This window comes from Macrobrachium rosenbergii, chromosome 56 (assembly GCF_040412425.1).
Source record: "Macrobrachium rosenbergii isolate ZJJX-2024 chromosome 56, ASM4041242v1, whole genome shotgun sequence".
In the NCBI taxonomy this organism is placed as follows: domain Eukaryota; kingdom Metazoa; phylum Arthropoda; class Malacostraca; order Decapoda; family Palaemonidae; genus Macrobrachium; species Macrobrachium rosenbergii.
This window is the reverse complement of record NC_089796.1, coordinates 19,791,100-19,814,667: the sequence shown is the minus strand read 5'-3', so window position 1 is coordinate 19,814,667 and position 23,568 is coordinate 19,791,100. Positions and strand designations below refer to the sequence as shown.

The window sequence follows — 23,568 nt, the reverse complement described above, 5'->3', positions numbered from 1 at the left end:
TGTCGAGAAAGGAAGTTGCACATTTAGTTTGTGATTAACCCACTTTCCACCATGATATTTGGCACGCTTGGAACACGCAGTTTCCTTATCAGGTTTTATCACACATGATTATAACATCATGAAGAAATGTCGTTTAATATCCAACTCATGCTAGTTCGGGAATATCCCTAATGGGGAATTATCACTAAAGGGGAATTTTTTTAGTGATAAGTGGATCGGCACTGCCGGGTCTTGATCTCTCGACACAGTACCTTCCAATGACTCAGTTGACAGTCAGCCACTGAGCCACCAAGAGAGGTTTAAGTTAATGCCAAGTCTGCTGTATTATTTACCAGTCGAGAGCAGAGAAATTGTACTTAGCTTCGGCATTAACCCACCTCCACCATGATAGCTCATTGGTACATTTGGAACAGGCAGCTCTTATGAACCGAAGCTCAGTACAATTTCCCCGCTCTCGATGGGTAAGTAAGTATGGCAGAATAAGCATTAACTTATACATCTCTTGGTGTCTCAGTGTCTGACCTCGACTGGAGTCAGAAGGTACTATGTCGAGGGATCGAGATCCAGTGGTACCAATCCATTTATCACTTAAAAAATTCCCCTTTGGTGATAATTCCATGTCGGGTATATTCCCAAAGTAGCTTGAATTGGATATTAAACGACATTGGTAGCTTCAAGATTGTACAAAAATCACGGTGTGGTAAAAATTTCATGATAAGAGCTGCATTTTCCAAACGTACCAGTGAGCTATCATGGTGGAGGTGGGTTAATGCCAAAGCTAAGTAAAAGCCAGAGGGGTAAACAAGTATAGCAGATTTGGCATTAACTTATACCTTCTTGGTGGCTCAGCATCTGACCGCCGACTGGAGTTGTTGAAGGTATCTCTGTCGAGGGATCGAGACCGAGGTTGATCCATTTGTTTATGGTGTGATTAAAAATTTCATAAATGTACAATCACTCAAAAATGTTTTACAAACATGTTCCAGAAAGTTTTCGTTCACCTAACAGTAATTTGTTCTTTTTGATATTTACAAGGAAATATAATTTTTATTCGATTTTAGTTGTTATTAATCATACGGTTAACAATATAAAAAGGAATGGTGGTGAAAAAAATTCATATTACGAAAAAATGACGAAACATTTTGAAAAATTTCACTTTAGATGATTGGTCAAAAGAGTCAAAGAAGAAACTATATTTCGAATCCAGATAAAAGCTTATTGACTAATAAAATAATATTGAATAATCATCAATGAAATTATATATAAATAAAGAAAGAATTCAACCATTATCGTTGTCAAAAACAAAAAAGAAAAAATCTCATAACGTCGCATGTTATCGTGTGACTCCACATTCGGGCAGGAAAGTTAAACTAAACTGTCTCATCACTTGCATAAGACTAATGTTTCTATCGTGGATAGATATTGCTGGGCAGCTTAGCGTAAATAAAACAACTATGTATAGACTACAGAGGGATACAGCAACAGAGAGAACGAGGAAATATGATGAATTCGTTGTAAAAAGTGGAGGACGACCCCATTGTTGCACTACTATTAAGGATCATCATCGGATGATCACTGAAGGAGGCATCAAGGAGCTCCACCTAACTCCTGACAACAGGTGTTGCTATAAAGAGAGAACATTACGCTCTCCCTTCAAGTTGCTGCTCAAACCATCCGTAACAGGTTAAGATGAGACCAAGATATTATTTCATCATACTCCTGCCCAAAGAAACACTTCATATCAACGCAAACACAAAAGAATAGAGAGACTAGGGTTTGCGTTATAATATAATCCAGTGACAGATGATTTCTGTAAGAGTCATCTTTTGCAATGAGGAGGAGACATTCTCCACTGAGCATGGGCAGTCTTCTTCACTGCTGGCATTTAGCATTAACTAAATTAATGTTGAACTTTTGCTAATTTTAATTCTTCAGAAACTTAGATAATAAGAAATACAAAAATAAGCGTTATATATTCAGTTAACTTCATAAGAGGCATCAAAATGACAGGCCTAAGTAGCAATGAAAGAAATGAGAAATTACACATGATAATGGCATTTTATAATATATATATATATATATATATATATATATATATGTATATACACACATGTATACAGTATATATATAATGTATATGTACAATCACTCAAAAATCTTTTGCAACATACTTCAAAACTTATCGGACAACAGCTTATAATAGCGACATCTGGCGCTGTTTGGCAACTCAGTTAACAAGCGCATGAAATAACTGAACACTAGTGGTGAGTCCGAGAAGTTACCTGTAGTTTCCTTAATAAGGGCTTTTCTGATACTTAATACTTTACTTGATTAAAGGATGTTACTAATTTATAATACTTCCAGAGGTCATCGCTGTTCTTGTTTTCATATTTTTCATCTCAACTGCCATCACTATCGTTGTTTTATCTCCTTCATATGTGTGAACTTTGTAGACATAGGCCTGCAGACTGTTATAAGTTGAACTATTAGTCTTACTAACATCAGCAAATACGACTTTGTAAAGATTTGTTTGCATATTATTATTAGTCAAATTTTTAATGACTAATCATATGTATTTTGTGAACTAGTGAAACTTAATATAAAATACACTGAACTAGACTTACAGATTTCACGTCTATTTTTGTAACACATAGAATATAATTGCACATACACACACACACACACACACACACACACACATACATATATATATATATATATATATATATATATATATATATATATATATATATATATATATATTTTGTTAGTCACAGAATGTCACGGAAATTGAATATTAATATATATATATATATATATATATATATATATATATATATATATATATATATATATATATATATATTTGTTAGTTCAAAAGAATGTCATTAGAAATTGAATGATATTCTTCATTTAATTCTTGATGGGATTGATTCAAGTCTGGGAGAGACAACTGCATCAGAAATGAGCGAGAAAGTTAAGATGTTTGGTTATTATATATATATATATATATATATATATATATATATATATATATATATAAAACATCAACACAATCACGTGTGGAACAGAAATAAATTTCTGACTCCGTGGGGATCGAACTCAGTTCAGGTGGAAAAACAAGGGCGTTATCCACTAGGCCATACAAGTCTAAAGAAAGTTGGAACCTGAGCAACTGCACCAAGAATACCTGGGCAAGCTAACTGCTTGCATACCAGCGAAGTTTTCCCCAACTTCCGACTCATAATGACCAATAGACATCACATTTCATTCGGTTATCCCTTCTGAGTGAATGATCAAATCATCAACACACAATCACGTGTGGAACAGAAATAAATTTCTGACTCACGTCGGGGATCGAACTTAGGTCTCTCAGGTGGAGCAAGGCGTTATCCACTAAAATACAAGTCTAAAAAGTTGGAGACACGAGCAACTGCACCAAGGAATACCTGGGCAAGCTAACTGCTTGCATGCCAGCAGTTTTCCCCAACTTCGATATGTTGTGAACATCATTTCATTCAGGTATCCCTTCTGAGGTGAATAAGATTCACCAGAAATCATACCAACACACAATCAACGTGGAGTACAGAAATAAATTTCTGACTCACAATGTCGAGGATCGAACAGGTCTCTCGGGTGGAAAAGATAGAAATATCCACTAGACAGCACAAGTCTAAAGAAGTTGGAACCTGAGCAACTGCTGCCATTCACAGGGCAATAACAGTGCATACCAGCGAGTTTCTCCACAACTTCCCGACTCAGCAATGACCCAATAGACATCATTTCATTGAATTATCCCTTCTGAGTGAATAAGATAGAAATCATCAACACACAATCACGTGTGGAACAGAATAAATTTCCTGTCTATTGGTCATTGCTGAGTCGGAAAGCAAGGGAAAGCACTAGGCCATGCAAGCTAAAGCCCAGGTGGAACCTTTGCAGTTGCCCAGGTTCCACCTGGGCAAGCTAGACTTGTATGGCATACCAGCGGATAACGCCCCAACTTCCCACCTGAGAGACCTAAGTCTGATCCCGGGACGTGAGTCAGAAATTTATTTCTGTTCCACACGTGATTGTGTGTTGATGATTTCTATCTTATTCACTCAGAAGGATAATTGAATGAAATGATGTCTGTTGGGTCATTGCTGAGTCGGAAGTTGGGGAAAACTGCGGCTGGTATGCAAGCAGTGCAGCTTGCCCAGGTAATTCATGGTGCAGTTGCTCTCGGTTCCAACTTTTAGACTTGGTATGGTCTAGTGGATAACGCCCTTGCTTTCCACCTGAGAGACCTGGTTCGATCGGACGTGAGTCAGAAATTTATTTCTGTTCTACACGTGATTGTGTGTTGATGATTTCTATCTTATTCACTCAGAAGGGATAATTCGAATGAAATGATGTCTATTGGGTCATTGCTGAGTCGGGAAGTTGGGGAAAACTTCGCTGGTATGCAAGCAGTTAGCTTGCCCAGGTAATTCATCAGTGCAGTTGCTCTCAGGTTCCAACTTCTTTTAGACTTGTATGGCCTAGTGGATAACGCCCTTGCTTTTCACCTGAGACCTGGGTTCGATCCCGATGTGAGTCAGAAATTTATTTCTGTTCCACCACGTGATTGTGTGTTGATGATTTCTATCTTATTCACTCAGAAGGGATAATTCAATGAAATGATGTCTGTTGGGTCATTGCTGAGTGGAAGTTGAGGAAAACTGCTGGTATGCAAGCAGTTAGCTTGCCCAGGTAATTCCTTGGGTGCAGTTGCTCTCAGGTTCAACTTCTTTTAGACTTGTATGGCCTGTGGATAACGCCCTTGCTTTCCACCTGAGAGACCTGGGTTGATCCCGACGTGAGTCGGAAATTTTATTTCTGTTCCACACGTGATTGTGTGTTGATGATTTCTATCTTATTCACTCCAGAAGGGATAATTCAATGAAATGATATCTATTGGGTCATTGCTGAGTCAGGAAGTTGGGGAAAACTCGCTGGTATGCAAGCAGTTAGCTTGCCCAGGTATTCCTTGGGTGCAGTTGCTCTCAGGTTCCAAACTTCTTTTAGACTTGTATGGCCAAGTGGATAACGCCCATTGCTTTTCACCTGAGAGACCTGGGTTCGATCTGATTTGAGTCAGAAATTTATATATATATATATATATATATGTGTGTGTGTGTGTGTGTGTGTCTGTACATATATATATAAATTATATATATACATACATATATATATATATATATATATATATATATATATATATATATATATATATATATATATATATATATATATTATATATATATATATAAATTATATATATACATATATATATATATATATATATATATAGTGTTGTGTTTGTGTATCTGTAATACGCTCTGTACTCAGGGCCGGATTAAGCTGGTGGGAGGCCTCCTTTCCAACTCCTATTGCATACACTACAAACTATAGTCTAATTCATCTAGTAGCCAAAATACATTAATACTAATATATTAGTAGGACTGTTCTATTTAGGAAATACTACAATGGGACTATTCTTCTGATGTTATTAATATGCATAAACACAAAATAAAATAAGCGTAAGTTGTTCTTACCATATTTTTGTACACATATACAGTTACAATTATTTATATATTTACGAGCATCATGGTATTGTCAAACTTAATAATAAAATTTTCAATTTGGCTAGTATGGGTAATATAAGTGCCCGAATACAATACTAACCTTATTAAATTAAAATGTATTGTTTTTTTTGGTGGGAGGTCCCTCTTGGTGGGTGGCCCGGGCCCCAGGCCCTTGGCCCCCCCCCCTTAATCTGGCCCTGTCTGTACTTGTAAGAAATTACAATTAAACTCCCGTTTTGAAGGCATCCAATAATCACAAGGAATCACGAGTTTCAAGCTACACGAGGCTGCTCATCTGGTGAAAGTAACCAATGAGATGCAACAAAGAAAGTTAGTAGGAAAAGAGAGAAAAGTAAATGAGAGTGTCAGTGGCACAAAGATCGATTGAGTCGCGCCAAGTTGACCATTTAATCTTTTAACAACGTTTGTAATGTTAGCCACTCTCGAAAGGTGAAAAGTTAGAGACTGTCAGGGTTACTGTAACTCTTACTAAGAATTTTAATGATGGTTGTTATAAACCTGACGGTCTCATTATGTTCCACCTTTTGAGAGTGGCTAACGTGACGAATGTTTTTAAAAGATTAAACGATCAAATTGACATTGATGCTCATGTTTTTTTTCTTTCTTTTTTTACTGACTGTCTTACTTGCATTCCTCTGTTTACTTTCACCAGATGAACAGCCTAGTGTAGCTCGAAAGTGTTATGTTTCCTTGTGATTGTAGGACGCTTTTAAAACGGAAGTTTATTTGTTATTGCGTAACGTGCAGTATGTATTGTATATTTTTTAATTACAGCAGTTTTTAGTTTTACTTTTCTTAATTTCCTTTTAGATGACATTTTGTATTTATTCAATTTTATAATTATTATTTTCAGACATGTCTTTACAGGGAATGCAGTAAACCACTGAAGTGCAACCAACTCTGGGAGAGTTCTCGGCTGAAAACCTCTATCTAATTAAGATAATTACAAACTGCCATGACCTGAACTGTCCTAATTTTTTCAGTTCATCTGTAATCCTTGACATGGAATCACCAGTGAATGCGATAAAGGTCGCTGTGATCCGATGATAAACAGTTGAAGATTTTGCTTCAAGTGACATTTTTGAATTAACCAAAAGGGTTAACCAAATCCATTAAAGCAAAGAAAGTAGAAAATACATTTCTGTTGTCATTGAAATTGGGATTGCGGTTTTGTAGGCCTGTAAGAATAATGAACGAAGAACAGAGAGCTTTATCTTTTTGTCATAATAAGAGAAATAGATATACATATTATTAAGTGTAGGTTTCATAAGAATATTGAAGACAGTAGTCATCATGTAAGACTAATACACCCAAAAATCCATTTTACTGTCAGGTTCCTATTCACATGTGAACTTAGTTAATGGACAGAGCTCATTAAATTGCTGAAAAAATGTTTGGAAGGTTTTTTTTTTTTTTGTTTAAGCTATAAATACACCACATATTGTCAGCATATGTAAACTAGGGCTGTCAGATTGAAGAATGCTACAAAATAATTAACTTTCAAAGTGTTCCATAAACAGATTACGTAAAAGTGGGGAAAGAGGTGAGTCCATCGTACAACCAAAAGTCTGTTGATAAAATTAATTTTGCTTTGAAAGTAAAAACATTATCATTATCCCACATCCTAATGAGTTATATTAAACTGGGGAGGGAAGTGGTAACAGGTATGGATTAGTGTGTTTTAATTTTCTCAATAAAATGTTTAAGATATACTCAACGTCACATCTCTGGTAAACCAAGACTACGCCATAACTTGCCAATTTTCTGAGGTACCACCAGGCAGTACAATCCATCCAGCTATATGCTTATCCTTGAGAGAGAAGCTTTTCTTGCATGACTGGTTACCTTGGGAGACCTCTGCAAATTTGTACCAAGAAAAGTGAGCCATCTTTTGTGACTGGTGTAGAGAGGGAATTCCTCTGCAGTTGGAACCCTGTTCAACGGATTGCAGACTTCTTATACTCTTGTTGGGACAAGCCTCTTTAAGTATGCATGGTGAAAAGTTATTGCCACAGCCTGGAGCCAGGAAGAAATGGTATGGATCTCTCATCATCAGCAGAGTTATCCATGCTCATGGAGAGTTTTGTGCAGCCTTGTTCAGCAATGGAGACCTTCATCCTTAGAAAGGGATGTGTCCCATTCTCAGCAGCTTCATTAAGGTGCTGTACAAGCCATTGGGGGAAACCCCGAATGGGGAGCTCATGTTCAACGCTGCCTTCTTGTTACATAGCTTGTCATATTTGGTCTGGCACTATTGAGGGTTGGGATCTCTCTTGTTCTTGAGTTAGTGGTGAAAACTCAAAGCCCATCAGTTTCTGACAAGAAATATGAGAGTTTGCAATATCCTCCCTCTGAGACTTTGTTGGTGGTGACTCAGATGAGGTGCCTTGGGCCTGATGTGACAAGCCTTAAGGTACCATCTCAAAAAGTACCTTACCTCTCAGGTATGAGTGTCGGCAACTTTTTATTAGTAGTAGCAAGCACCAGACGGACGCATCTAGGAACACCCTTGTTTTCTGGCCTTATGTAGTGGTCACAGGAGCTTACAACTTCTCAAGGAAGGATGACATTTGTTTCACTCAGGAAAGAGCTCGTGGAGTCTGGGACATGGGTCTGTCCCTAGCCTCACGGAAGAAATTTCCATTGCAGGTATTACAGATAACGAGAGTAGGGATCAGGAAATGTCAGACCACCTTCATCTTATTCTGCCTGCTGGACGTCGCTCACAAGTCTCTATGCATCTTGGGCCCCCTGTGGTGGCTGCTTAACAGGTTGTGCTGTCACCCAAGTTCAGTTTAGATAGGAAAGTCTCTCACCTGAGTTGAGCATAAGTTTAGTAATGATTGACAGAGTGGTTGTCTCTTCCTTCCCATCCAGAAAAGCAGCTCAGGCAACATACACAGGTAAATTACAAAGTTGAGTACCCAGTTCTAGAACCTCAATTTCAAGATACGATTCTCTCTGCTCAACATTTTATTATGGTTGGGGGGCGGGGAGACTAGGTGCTGGTAGTAGAACTATGCAGTAAGTTGAGCCCATCAATCATACTGGCCAGATTTAGCTGCCCGATGGCTTGTGTGACTGCTAAGGGGAGTCACACTTGGTTCTCCATGAATATGCTTGTTTGAGTAAGATTCCAGATGCTCTCACTGAGGCTCAGGCCCCTATCACTGTGTCACCCCTATACCAGACTGAATAAGGAAGTAACAGAAGTCATCACTCCCTTGCTCATGGTGGTGACTCAAAATGTGATAATTCTGGGTGGGTATAAACTTCCAGTCAGTGGAGAGAGACAACCCCACACCCAAGGAGTAAGACTTACATATAGACAGTGGTTTGTAATTCTGTAGAAACAACTATCAAGTTTTTAAAGTAATTTATATTTTACTAGGTATACAAACCAGATCTTTTTATCACATTTCCTACCTCTACCACCTCCCATGGTCTCTGTTACTGAAGGAAAAGTGACTGATGATGGCAGATGAGTTGGGTATTCCTTTCTTCCTCCTCTTAACAACCATTTAACTACCTTGTTACCAAGTTTTAATGAGTAAGTCCAGCTACTTAAATGGCTGTGGTTTGCATACCAAGGAAACCTACAAATTATTTTTAAAAATATATTTTTCATCAGTTGTAGTTGTGTGTGGATGTGTTTATGTGCTTTGCCTTACTTAGGTGGAAGATAATTTGCTTCCTGTATGTATTTTGATGTGTTCATTTTCATAGTGGAGAAAAAAGTGTACAATGAAAGTTTAAAGATATGGGCTGGTGTATGGCCACAGTATGTCCTCAGTGTTAGTGTAACCGGTTTTGTTGTTCTGTAGGGGTGGGTCCTACAGCCGTAGATCATTGTGAGTACTTTGCTGGCTGGTCACCTTCACAGCAAAGAGATTTAGCAAACAGCAGAAGAGGCCAAAAGAGGTTTGCTGGTGTCCTCAGTGGAGATTACTCTGCCTTTGATACCACTGAATCTTTCCAGCTCCTCCCCTCTTCTGGATGCATCTCTCTCTCTCTCTCTCTCTCTCTCTCTCTCTCTCTCTCTCTCTCTCTCTCTCTCTCTCTCTCCAGACCTTCGGCTCGTTTTCTTCTGGCTCCTTTCAAGGGGGTTATGCATGAAGGGAAGGTGACCAGCATGTGCTTTTCTAACAGCACTGACCCAGGTAACATGTGCAGAGCTCTCCCAAGGTGAAAGAGTGGTGACTGTTTGAGGTTTGCCACAGTTTACCCCAGCTTTGTTGGCAGGTTTTGCTAGAGTACTTACAGATGGTACTTTGTACGACCTGTCTTTCACTAATGTTCTGCTAAGGAACTCAGTTCTTTTGAACTTCCTTTAGCAGTCATCTTGCCTCTGTAGATACCCTGCAGCACCTGCCCCAAACCACATCTTCTTCTTTAGCTGAAGAGGGTAAAGCTTGTGGATGAGTCCCTTTTTAGTTGATTGATTTTGAAAAAATATTTGTCAAAACTGAGTAGGTAGTCAAGATTAGATTCTAGAATTAGCACTTTCCTGTAGGCTCATGAGTTGATTCTTTCCTGTAGGAACACATGCTGATGGCAGAAAAAGGTCTAATATTGACATCTGGTGAGGAAACTTACACTTTCTCGTAAACAGCCTCCTGAGATAACTTTTTAAATTTTCTTCATGTGTGAGAATGTGAAAATTCTTGATAGATAAGAGATTTACAATTAGCAATAAGAACTTTTTTAAGTTGTAATCAGATAGGGAAAGTATAGAAGAAATGTGGCTTATATTAGAAAAATATGCATAAAGAAAATGTATATATTTCAGTGCTAGACTACCTCTCTCTTCAGGTGAATTAATATACATAATTGATAGTATATAGCTATTTAAGCAATAAGAACAATGAGGAAGGGGTCACTTTGAAGAATCAAGAGTGGTGAATACAAGTGGTGACTGTGGGGAGCTCACTGAAAAGATTTTATTTGTAAGTGGTTGCCAGGAGTGTTTGTATAAACTTCAGTCATTTTGTGGCCTAAAGTCTCTTAAATCCTCCTCCAACACTGCCGTACTCAATCTGTCTCCGCCACTATCAGTCTTTCTCCAACATCCCAGTAATCTGTTGGCAAAACAACATTCAACAATCTCCCAACATTGTCTCCAATATTTTTCCAGCACCGTTCTCCAGTGCCCATCTCCTTAAATCTCTCTTCTTCCCTGTGTCTAAGAGTCTTCCCTAAACTCAGTTTATCACAGTCTTCCTTACACACTTAATCTCCAGCAATCCCTCCAACACTTCTATCATTACTTCCTAATGCTCCGTCTTCAAAAGTCTTCCTTCAGCTTCATCTTCAGCAATGTTTCTCTAGCACTCAATATCCAATGGTATTACTTAAACACCCAGTATTCAGCAATATTTCTCCAACACTTTCTACAACGCTTGGTCTCCCACTGTCTGTGTTCAACGTTGTCTCTCAAAATCTTTCTTTAAGGCTCAATATCTAATGATATTTCTGACAGAGTCTCCTGCAATCATTCATCAACTATGTTTCCATCAGTATTTTTCCTAATACCATCCCCAACAATATTTCTCCAATGTAGTCTCCCTCAGTTCTTCCTCCGACAGTGTCCCCAACACCTAATTTCCAAATGGCTGTCTTCAAAAGTGCCTCAGTTTCAATCCTTAATCTCTTAACTATTGCCACCAATAATTTTTTCCTATGCTGTCACAAGGTTTTCTGTCCAACAAAGTTGCTCCAACATGGTGCAGGCTCCAACACAGTCTGCACCATTCTTTCACCAATACTCTGTGCCTAGGAATATTTCTCCAACACTGTAGCTAACAGTCTATATTCAACACCCCAACATTCTTCTTTCATTACCATCCAAAAATTTCTCTAACACTCAATATTGAACTCTCTCTCCAATGCTTAGTCCTCAGAAACATTTCTCCAACACCATCTCCCACAGTACTCCTCCAGTACTCTTATCTCCAATAGTCGTCCTCCAGTGCCGTTGCCAGCAACACTGCCTCATATAGTATTCCTCCAACATTTTCTCCAGTACTCAATCTCCAACAGTTGTCTTCACTGATAAGGTGTCAGGTGACTTACTTAAAGTAACATAAACTTGCTGCTAAGGCATGCTTCATGGTTCCAAGTAGACTACTTACAAATATATTAGAAAAAATGAAGGAAACGCCATTTTTATAGGAAGGTAAAGGCCTTTGAAATTGTCAAGATTTGGGTTGATGAGGTGGAGATTTTCCCTTGGATCTTGATGGGCCATTGACATAGGTTCAAAACTGGATGTCAGTTAGAGAAATGAAGTCAAAGTAGTATACATATATTTAGACAAATATATATTATTTTAGTTTACAAATAACACGAAAGTCATGTACAGTTTATTAAGGATGTTGACTATTAATCACAATGGGGTAGCGGAAATACATTTAAACACTCAGCAAGTGACATGCTGCATGAAGCCAACAACAAGTGAAGTTCGCCGACATTCACAATGGGCATCATCTGTACAATCATTGACAAACATTCAGTAAAGTACGTGACGTGTTGCTTAGAAACCAACAGCAGGCGTAGTATCAAATGCTTAACAAGACGTGGGCAACCCTCGGCATTTGTGATGTATAGAAGAGTTGTCGTTAGGTGTGAGATATATCAGATAGAAAACGAAATGCCAAAGGATACAGGTGTTCCATCTGCTGCCAAGTTTGGAAACAAAATTTGCAAACTGTTTGCTAACACTTTTTACCACATTTGTTTCCCATCCAGACTGGAAAACATTTAGTGTCTCTATACCATACATGTATTATGTATGCATGTTTATATATATGTACATGTGTATGTGTATATATAAGTATACATAATGTATATGTTTATATGTGTGAGAGAGGTGCGAAATAATGAGCAGGAAGACGAGTACTGCTGGTTTATTGATGAAAACTAGCTGCTTATAAAGCGGGATGCGGACGTCTGCGTAGTTTGCAGAGACCACTGGTACAAAAGAAAAGTGAGGATACAGTTTTTTTAAATCTTTGGACATAAATTGCTAAATAATGAGACATCTGGCAACTTTAGAAAGGGAGGAGCTTCAGTCTTATTGTGTTTGTTTTTTGACCTCCTATAACTTTCAATCATATTCTACAGTTCTGAAATCATTGATACTTAAATGCAGTAAGCTTTACAGTATTCGTTCAAGTTGTAATTTGCAGCGACAGTTCTGAGCAAAATAAACATTTTTCCACATAACCTACGAAGTAACCTTGCACATATGAATTTATAACTCCACAATGAACGGAATGCTTGCATAATCGGAAACGCGATCTTCCATAATGAAATCAAGAGTTAAATTTGAGCAATGTCCAACGAAATATTTGGGGAACAATAAAGGAACGAATGCAATGTTATGGTGAGAGAGAGAGAGAGAGAGTTGCTGTTGTGTAAGCCTAGGCCTATATGTAGAGCTACTCATTTCATTATTTTTTTTCATTTAGAGATTGAGAGATATTATATTTGTATAGCATGTTTTAGCAATGGAGAGAGAGAGAGAGTTGCTGTTGTGTAAGCCTAGGCCTATATGTAGAGCTACTCATTTTATTTTTTTCTTTTAGAGATTGAGCAATACAATATTTGTATAGTATGTTTTAGCAGTGGAGAGAGAGAGAGAGAGAGAGAAAAAAAAAAAAAAAACTATGGCAACGTCAAGAAACATCCAGTTACTTGTGTTTTCCCGCCGAAGCACTGGCGCTACTGCGCACATCATAGAGAACGCTCTTGCGGATTTAAATAGATTTGGTCAACCTACCCTAGCTGTCACATCATTTCCTGCCATTAATTCCAGCTGACCTTTAACACCGTGAAATATAGATATGAATGTGTAAAAATTAAATAAATTATCATTACCTCGTATGATGATGCAAAAATAAACCTGTTCATAACGGAAAACGAGTAAATATTGCCGTTCTGATAAGCAGTACTACACCGAGATATCCATACACTGTCTTTTAGATCTCTATGAACGAAGTCATCTGAGAAATTCTGATTACTTCGGACATCCATGATGGTTTTAAGTATCTGAACGTTTTTGTTTTGCAGATTTAATATATATGATATAATTTGCATTGTATTTTCATATTCTAGAGTAAAGTTACCGAGATTATGTGTTTTCTGTAAGAAAAAAATTAAAATTCGATGAACGAAATCTAATGAAAACTGTATCCTCACTTTTCTTGCTGAGTGTACAGGTGACCTGAAGTCAAACTAATTCCTTACAAAAACAGGACAGGTTCATACAGAGAACAAAGTGATCAACAATGTCTGACATTTATTTATGTTATCTCGTTACTTGTACATAAAACAGGAGCATGAAGTGTGGGTCCAATAATGACACTGGCGACCTGCTGACGAGGGTCGGTTAACGCCCGAACGCTTTATTAGAGTGCCGTAGTTAGTCCGTTAGGGGCGTGGATTAGGTTCATTGGGCCAAGACTTAGTCGCCGTTTGGGTCCATTAATGGCTTCCAGGAACCACTCCGGGGGTCACCACTAAGAGAGAGGTGCGAAATAATGAGCAGGAAGACAAGTACTGCTGGTTTATTGATGAAAACTAGCTGCTTATAAAGCGGGATGCGGACGTCTGTGTAGTTCGTAGAGACCGCTGGTACAAAGATTTACAGGTGACCCAAGGTCAAACTGATTCCTTACAAAAACAGGACAGGTTCATACAGAGAACATAGTGATCAACAGTGTCTGACATATAACATAAATAACTCGTTACTTGTACATAAAACATGATTGTTTAGAAAGACAACATATATACAGTTTACAATTATGATGATAAATATATATTCCGATCGACCTTAGGTCGATGAAAAGGCACCGCAGAAAACTGGATGTTCTCTACAGGGAACGTGTTGAGCAGGGACACGTGTGTGTGTGTGTGTATGTGTATGTGTATATATATATATATATATATATATATATATATATATATATATATATATATATATATATATATATATATATATATATATATATATATATATATATATATGTATATACATATAGAGTCCCCGCATTCTCTGTAGAGAACATCCAGTTTTCTGCGGTGCCTTTTCATCGACCTAAGGTTGATCGGAATATATGTTTATCATCATAATTGTAAACTGTATACATGTTGTCTTTCTAAACAATCATGTTTTATGTACAAGTAACGAGTTACTTATATGTCAGACACTGTTGATAAATAAACAGTAGTGGGAGTATATAATTTTTATTGAAATACCTTGCTCATGTGGCTTCAAAAAGCACATAAAATAGCTCAAAATAAAAAAAAAACTTCGGCAGATTAGAGAGCTCCTTTGCTCCAAATCCCAACCCCGAACAAAAACATGAAATGACGTCCCTGGTGTTTACAAGCTGTTCCCCGAGCTCATTGTAAGATTTGTTTTTAAATTTTGGCAACCAGTTTTTTAGTACATTGGTTACAATATAGCTTAAAGATGGTCATTTTTTTTTTTTTAATATTTGCCAATGCGGTTCTAATATTTCCCACAGTTGCAAAAAAAAAAAAAAAAAGATTAAAAACTGTCACATTAGAATTCCCTAGGATTCCATTAGGATCTGGATAATGATTAACTTTGAGGATGTATGTTTTGTGAGTACTTGTTACTGTCTATAAAAGCATTTCTTTTCTACTTACAGGTTTGCAAAAGGAGACCTGTTATCTCTCGGGACTGCGCCCACCCTAACTCATTATGGGTGAGTGTTAAAAAAAGTATTTCAGATGTATTCCATTTTTAATGTCTTAAATATCTCTTGTAGAGTATTTTTCTTGAGAAAGTGGAGGATCAAATTTAAAATTGGAGTAGTATCATTGAATAATTAGAAATTAAAATGTGGTATTTACTATAAAATCTGTTTGTATGACTTTACGTTAGCTAATTAGGAATAGGAAGTAGGGTACACTAGCTAATTAGGATTAGGAAGAAAGAAGGGCAATGGGAATTCAAGTAGGGAGTGTAATGGGTGAGTTTTCATATCAAAATTTTAAGGGAACTCAAAGGATCACTGGATTTCATCTTTGAGAGCCTTGCCTTATGAAACTGGTTTGTACTAAGCTTTAAAAGAGCCACCCGGGCCATTTTGAATGTCTCTCTACAATTTCGTGGACTTGATGTCTTAGGTTGGTCTAGGCCACGTGAAAAATAAGTACAAATGCCGTTGTATATCTTTAAGCTGAAATAATTCCGCTGTATATCTTTAAGCTGAAATAAGCCTCCTGATGGTCATATTTTGTCGAGATGGTAATTTCAATACTGTCAGATTGTGAAGTACAGGAACCCCATACTACAGTAATAGTACACAGGTTTTCAGTATATTCTGCTTTGTTGCAGCTTCTACTAAAGTGATATATATTATATTATATATATACATACATACATACACACGTATCTATACATATATATATATATATTTTTTTCATTTCATCATCCATTACACAATATATATCAGCATGTAAGTTGTGTGCTTACCTTTTAATGCTTGGATAGGTATGAGGTAAAATTGAAAGTGAAATTAGTATAGATCTGTATTTATTGCATTTAAGTAACATAAGTTTCTAATTTTCCTGTTATTCTTACTGATCCCTACAGCAGTGCCATTTCTTTATGGTTGTTCTGCTAATTTCAGTCTTTCACCTTTGCTTACTAGTAAAAGCAGTCTCTCTCTCTCTCTCTCTCTCTCTCTCTCTCTCTCTCTCTCTCTCTCTCTCTCTCTCTCTAGAAGAAAATTACAAAACAAACAGAAGAGAGCATCAGCTTTCTTTTAACAATGAGCATATTGGTTCTGATAGTAGTAACCTAAATTGAAAGCACATTCACCTCCATGCAATGAGAACAAAATAACTGAACCCCAGACCTTATCACTAATATACAAAAGCACTCTGTAGCTTTTTAGTTATAACTACACTTTTATAAAACAGAAGTTTAGCCATACCGTGGGGCACATGTTTAGATTTGCTTGTTCCTAACTGACGGGTAAAAAGAGGAGCTAAGCATTGTTAAGGAAGCAGGACAGATGGATAAAAGAAAACAAGTTTAATGAATAAATGAATGAGAGAGAGAAACAGAGAGAGATAGACAGCAAAGGAGTCATGAGCCAGTATTAAGGCATCAGGCAGTAACCCCTTCGAGGCTCAATTGCTCGACACCTTAGGTCACCAGTAATGTTACCATCTACATTAAATTATTATCAGACTCAAGAAAAAATTTTACCATCTACATCAAGTGATTATCAGACTCCAAAAAATGTTACCATCTACATCAACAGATCATAACTCAAAAAAATTTCTTTAAATCTGAAAAAAAAGCCTGTGGTGCATATGCTGAACTAGGTTATCTGGTTACTTACTGAAGAAATTTATGAAAGTTAGGCAAGCAGCTACAATATGAAAAGAACATTTGCTAACACTGTATTGCTGAGGAAATGAAAAGTGAAGAATAGTGAGGTCAGAGGCTGCCTCAAAGGCTGTAAGTCTTCATTAAAAAAAAATCTTCTTAAGATTCATCATCAGAATCTTCAGCAAACAAACCATCAGTATACCAGCTAGGAAGCAGGTTTATGTGGTCTTGGCCACTTAGTTTTGTACAATATATATGACCTCTGGCTTCACGATCAAACTTGAATGTAGTTCCAGGTTCTCTGTGTACTCTTCCCTTCACAAAGTTGAGAAACTTTACCAGGAAATTAAAGCACACGTTAGGGTCCCACTCTCCCTGTTGAAACAACAAGTGAAAAGGAATGATAAATGGTGGACCACTTTTGAGCAGGTAGAACCATGAATATTCGTTGTTTTGTATTCAATATTTTGATTTAGAAGTTCACAAAGGAACTGTATCATTCTGAAAATAGATAATTTTTTTAATATTAAAAGGTCACTGATTCTTACTGCACATATTTCTGGAAGATCTTCTGTTTCCAGATGCTCCAATGTATGAACGATTCCGTCATCATTCCGATAACCCACAATGACACGGGGAATACCAGCCAGTCGATTTTCAACCCACAGTTGGTTCAACTTGAATCTGGTTGAAAGAAGAGAAGTCATAAGTACAGCCCAGTATAAAATTATGAAAAATGCTTGTTCAGTCATTATTATTGAATTACCTAAGAGTGAACTTACCACAGTGCAACAGAACAAATTCTCAAGTATCTTTGAAGGAATTTGAAATTGCGGGTATTAATATATTTTGACAAACGTGTGATGAGGCGCACAATAGTAGCGGAGGGGTTAAAAGATATTTCACCATCACCACAAGAACGAACACCTTACCTTACTGTATACTATATATATATATATATATATATATATATATATATTATGTGTGTGTGTATTATAGGTAGTATTGGAAAAAGAGGAGCTTCAGCATTCAGGAAGTAAGAAAGTACATATGTATGATTCAGGTGAGGGGGCACAGTGAGTGGGAGGGGGTTAATTCAATTGTCTTTATAGGGGTTTCACTAACGATGCAGCAGTTCAAGTGTGAAGTAATCATTTTTCTCCCTTTTCTTGGAAGCTACCCCTCAATTGAAAAAAATGATTGTTAGAATATATATATATATATATATACAGTCAACCCCTCCTATTCGCGGTTCCGAATTTGCGGGTTCACCTATTCTCAGATTTTTCTGTGGAACCTATCTCCAAGTCATGGAAAATTCGCCTATTCGTGGATTTTTTCGTAGAGCAATAAATACAGTAAACCCTCCCGTATTCACGGACTCGTCTACTTGCAGATTTATCTGGGGAATGTAAATACACATTATTTGTGGAAAATTTGCCCATTCGCAATATTTTTCACTGAGAAGTATTCACTGATTACTGTATTTTCATATCATTTTCATGACTAAATGCACTTTTTGTGATAAAACTATTAAAATACTCGGGTATAAACATTTTTAAAGTTTTTTTTTTTTGTTTGAACTATCAAAATAGGTAGTTCTAAGTGTAGAAGGATTTTAAGTATTCGCGGATTTTAGCTATTCGTGGGGGGTGTGGTATGCATCCCCCACGAATACTGGGGGTTAACTGTATTCTGTATTTTCATATTATTTTTGTGACTAAATACTGTATGGTACTGTATGTAAACATTTTTTATGATAAAGTAATGATTAACAGTACTAATTTTCAAATATTAAGAGTAATAATATTAAATAGTAAAATGAAATAATAATAATACTGTACAATACTGTACCTGTAATACTACTGTAATACATACAGGTAATAAGTACTACATGCACTGTAATTTCCAAAGAAGTTCTTCGTTGGACTGGTCAGTACCGTTCTCGGCTAGCACTCTGCAGGGCCCGCGTTCGAATCTCCGGCCGGCCAATGCAGAATTAGAGAAATTTATTCCTGGTAGAAATTTATTTCTTGGTATAACGTGGTTTGGATTCCACAATAAGCTGTAGGTCACGTTGCTAGGTAACCAATTGGTTCTTAGCCACGTAAAATGTATAATCCTTTGGGCCAGTCCTAGGAGAGCTGTTAATCAGCTCATTGGTCTGGTTAAACTATGGTATACTTTTTTTTTGTAATTTCCAAATAATAATAATAATAAAATTAAATTAAATTATAAGGGTACTTACCAGTGACGAGTGTTGGTTAAACATGCTAATGATGAATTAGCTGTGCATTCCGATGAGTGAAGATGTGACTACACTGTAAAGCAGAGGAGTTACTTCTCCTCTGTGGGTGCCTCTTCCCCTTTTTTAGGAGCTTGGGGAGGCACTTCTTCAGGCATTTGAGGAGGCTTTGGAGGGTCCTTCTTCGTCCGTTTGATAAACATGCAATAGGCAGTTGCTGTCGCTGCTTCTTCATGCTGATGAGGGCGTGATTATAGGGCACCACTGCCACATCAAGGGCATTTGAACACTTTATGGAGCGTTTCATGTAAGGATCCCATGCCGAAATTGCCTCCTTCAGGTCCTTGGTCATCCTCATAAGTTCAGATAGATGTTCCAAATACAGGCTGTCATCCTCCTCCTCCTCATCTCCTGAACCTGGCGTGTTTCCTTCCCCACTGGCAGACTTTGTCAGTTCTTCCAAATCCTGGTCCGTCAGAGGGTCATCAATGAGGGTGCCTACTTTTTCCTTGGTGATGTCATTGAAGCCTTCTCTGCCCAGCATCCTCGTCAATATGACTGCTTTATCAGTGGCTGAATGCTGAACTTCTTCAGGAGAGAAGCCCTATGATCATGCACACACACTCTGGCCACAACTTCTTCCAGCAGGATTTCAGGGCCTCCTTCTTCATGTCCTTCAACGATCAGCCAATGACGATCAGACGTGGCAATCGTAAATTTACGCCAATAGTCCTTCAGCGTAAATTCCGTCAGAGTCCATTGCCTGAACAAGGTGGTCAGGGGAGTTCCAGGTGTAGAGTGCCTTGAAGGCACGGACCACGCCCTGATCCATAGGCTGGAGGAGAGAGGTGGTGTTGGCAGGGAGGAACTCGACCTGGACTCCCTTGTAATAAAGATCCACAAGGTGGCCACCAGCATTATCCATGATCAGCAACACCTTGAACTCCATACCGAAGTTGTTGAGGTATTGCCTAACTTGAGGGAAGAAGCTCTGAATGAACCAGTGATCCGTAAGGACTTTGGTGATCCAGGCCTTGGGGTTGTGCATCCAAAACACAGGCAACAACCCATCGTTCTTATTCTTGAGGAACCTGGGGTTTGCAGCCTTGTAAATGAGGCCTGGTTTCAGCATGAAGACAGCAGCATTGCCACACATGATAAGGGTAACCCTATCCTTCAGGGCCTTGAACTTTGTCCTTCATTAGGTATGTCCAGGAAGGCATCTTCTTCCAGAACAAGCCTGTCTTGTCCATATTGAACACCTGTTCTGGATGGTAGCCCTTCTCCCTGATGATTTTCTTGAAGGTCTCGGGATATTTTGCGGCCACTTCTCTCTCTGCTGATGCTGCTTCCCTATGCAGAGAAACACGCTTTGAGTTGGAACTGCCTCTGAAACTGGTGGAACCACCCCTTGCTGGCCTGAAAATCTTGAGGAGCTGACGATGTCCTGCTTGTGGCTATTCTTCTTCTACTTCTTCTTCCGCAGGTTCGTTGAAGCCTAAGAAATCTGCTTCCCCTGCATCATCGCCTTCCTCTACGTTGCCACCTTCCCTAACAGTCAAAACTGCTGGTACAGTTGTCGTGTCTTCTCACGGATAATATTGCCGTCGAGGGGATGTTCTTCTTCTGGCAGTCCTTTATCCAATATGCCAATGCAGATTCCATCTTAACAATTGTTTTATCACACACACTGTCGAAACTGTTTTTGCACTACTGAAGAAGCTAGCACTCATGGCCTTTCTTATCTCCGCCTCTTTCTTCCTGGTATAGCGTATGGTACTCTCATTCACGCCAAATTTGCGGGCTATTGCTGTGTAACTGTTGCCTTCTTTTAACTTATCGAGAAGTTTTACCTTCTCCTCGAGTGTCATGACCTTCTTTTGGTGCCTAGGCTGTTTGCCAGAAGCCTTAGAAGGAGCAGGGCATTTAGGAGGCATCTTAGGGCATGATTAAAAGAGATACACAAAAATTAAAAACAACACACAAGGATACTCAAAGTATAGATACTCATTGACACAGTTGAACAGCATACGTCTACTCAGTGAAATGGCAGAGATGCGGGCTCCCGTAGCCCATCTCCACAAGACAAAGGGTTGGGGGCACAGCCAATCAGCACAAAAGAAAATGAATGGTGCTCCTGGATTGGCTGCTTTGCAAACGACAGCCAGTAGCATGTCGCGTAGCATTGTGCCTTGGGTATACAGCATCCCATCATGCATTTTCTTTTGCTAAAGCTTTGCGGATCACTTGACTTGGATATTACAGTACTGTAATATTTGAAAATTAGTAAGTCTTTTTTTATCATAACAAATGTATTTAGTCACGAAAATATAATATGAAAATACTAGAACGACTGACGGTTCCACAGATACAAACATAGTTCCATTGTTCTGCAAACTCCCTATGTATTTTAGATATGCTCTACTATTATCCTAAAACACTTTAATATCATTTCAAAATCACCTTATAACACAGCAAAATATCTATAAAATGTACAGTATATGCAGAATATCAATGTTGTTATGCACACTAGTATCCTGTATGTAGGTATGTATACTGTGTACAGTATATGATGCGCAATTGACCCAGCATCTTTGCCCAGCTTCTCAGTTCACTGTGTATGCCTCTAGAGCTCGCGTGTCTTGTACATATGTATCAGTGCAGATTCGCGTATCTTTTTGAATCGTTCCCTAAGATACCTCCTAAATGCCCTGCTTCTTCTACAGCATCCAGACAAGAGCCTAAGCACCAGGGGAAGATAAAGGTAATGACCAATGAGGAGAAGGTAGACATGACTTCTGTTGAGAGAGGGCATAAGTCACGAAGAAATATCAGCTCATTATGGCATGACATTAAGTACCATCGCCTTCATCGTGAAGGAATGTGAAGACAGTACAATGCTTGGGACGGCCCTTGCTGGAGAAGAACTTGCTGCCTTTGTTCATGTACTCTCTATCCCACCGATGGACCAGGCCTTTGAAGAGTTTCATGGTCTGTACAAAATTCTTAAGAAAGCCAGGCAGTTGCAGATGAAGATAGAGGCATGGGATGATTCTGAGGAAAGAGCCACAAAGTTTTGCAATGGCTTTAATGAGCTCATGCAGCCCTGTCGTAACACCTTCCTGGACATGTTCAATTACCTCAAAACAAGGTGTTGCCTCCTGAAACTCTGACAAAGCGCCTCCTGAAGAAAGGGAAGAGGCACCCTCAGAGAAGATGTAACTCCTCTGCCTTGCTGTGCAGCTGTATCTTCATCGCCATTCATTGAACTGCACAGCTAATTCATCATCATCATCATCATCTTCAGTCAGCATTGATCACTGGTGTGTACAGTATCCATATGGTTTACGTACATAATCTTAAATATTTTTAATGTGCATATGTATTTTTGCTCTCTCTATCTCTCTCTCTCTCTCTCTCTCTCTCTCTCTCTCTCTCTCTCTCTCTCTCTCTCTCTCTCTCTCTCTCTCTCTCTCTGAAAGAGAATGTGTGTGCCTGAATACAGCACAGTCATACCCCGAACTCACGCAAGGTTAGGTTCCAGAAACCCTTGCGCAAGACAATTTTCACGTAAGTTGGCACGGTCTCTAAAAATGCAAATAAATGCTTATTTCTTAAGTTTAAACACTAAATATGACCCTAATCATGCTCCCAAATTATTAAGCTAACTTTTAAATGAAATTAGAGTCACTGTGTAATTTCATTTAAAAGTTAGCTTAATACATTACCCTTAAAAACAGAAATAAATGGTTGACATAAAAATAGAGTTGGAAGAGAATTTCTGTCTGTCTGTCTCCCCTTCCGACCGATCTATTTTTAGAAATCTTCTCAACCTCTTTTAACCACTTTTTAATAAGTTCTTTATTCTACGTCTCTTTCTCTTGTTCTGAAATGCTTTTTCATGAACAAACAGTGAGTTTTATTTTGATAATACAACTCTTAGTTATTATGTCTCTATGTTTTAGAACGCATTTACCACACTAGCGCATTTACACTTCGTAGACGGTACAGGTAAAATTAGACCAATTTAAACTATCTACAGTACAGGTAAAGACGTACAGAGAAAAAATGTGTGAGCGCTAACTATGAACGAGAGAGAGAGAGAGAGAGAGAGAGAGAGAGAGAGAGAGAGAGAGAGAGAGAGAGAGATAAGGGTTGTCCTTACTTAGGAGTGAAATTATTTATCAATTATTACGGACACTGAGAGGTATCACATGAGAGAGAGAGAGAGAGAGAGAGAGAGAGAGAGAGAGAGAGAGAGAGAGAGAGAGAGAGAGATATGGTCCTTACTTGAAATACTGAGAGAGAGAGAGAGAGATT

The 23,568-nt window shown here is 38.2% G+C and overlaps 2 protein-coding genes across 5 annotated transcripts in view; one reads left to right on the top strand and one right to left on the bottom strand.

The window, feature by feature from the left end:
* Positions 1–23,568, top strand: part of LOC136836086 (vacuolar protein sorting-associated protein 26C) — a 340,756-nt gene that overhangs the window by 188,502 nt on the left and 128,686 nt on the right. For all 4 annotated transcript variants that reach the window (XM_067100035.1, XM_067100036.1, XM_067100034.1 and 1 more), the window contains one exon: positions 15,307–15,363. The gene's annotated coding sequence lies outside the window, so the exon portion shown is untranslated. The remainder of the gene's footprint in view (positions 1–15,306; positions 15,364–23,568) is intronic.
* Positions 1–23,568, bottom strand: part of LOC136836111 (uncharacterized) — a 169,609-nt gene that overhangs the window by 115,305 nt on the left and 30,736 nt on the right. Inside the window, exons 8-9 of the mRNA XM_067100102.1 lie at positions 17,552–17,687; positions 17,163–17,378 (exon numbers count right to left, since the gene is read on the bottom strand). Coding sequence (XP_066956203.1) covers positions 17,163–17,378; positions 17,552–17,687 — 352 coding nt within the window. The remainder of the gene's footprint in view (positions 1–17,162; positions 17,379–17,551; positions 17,688–23,568) is intronic.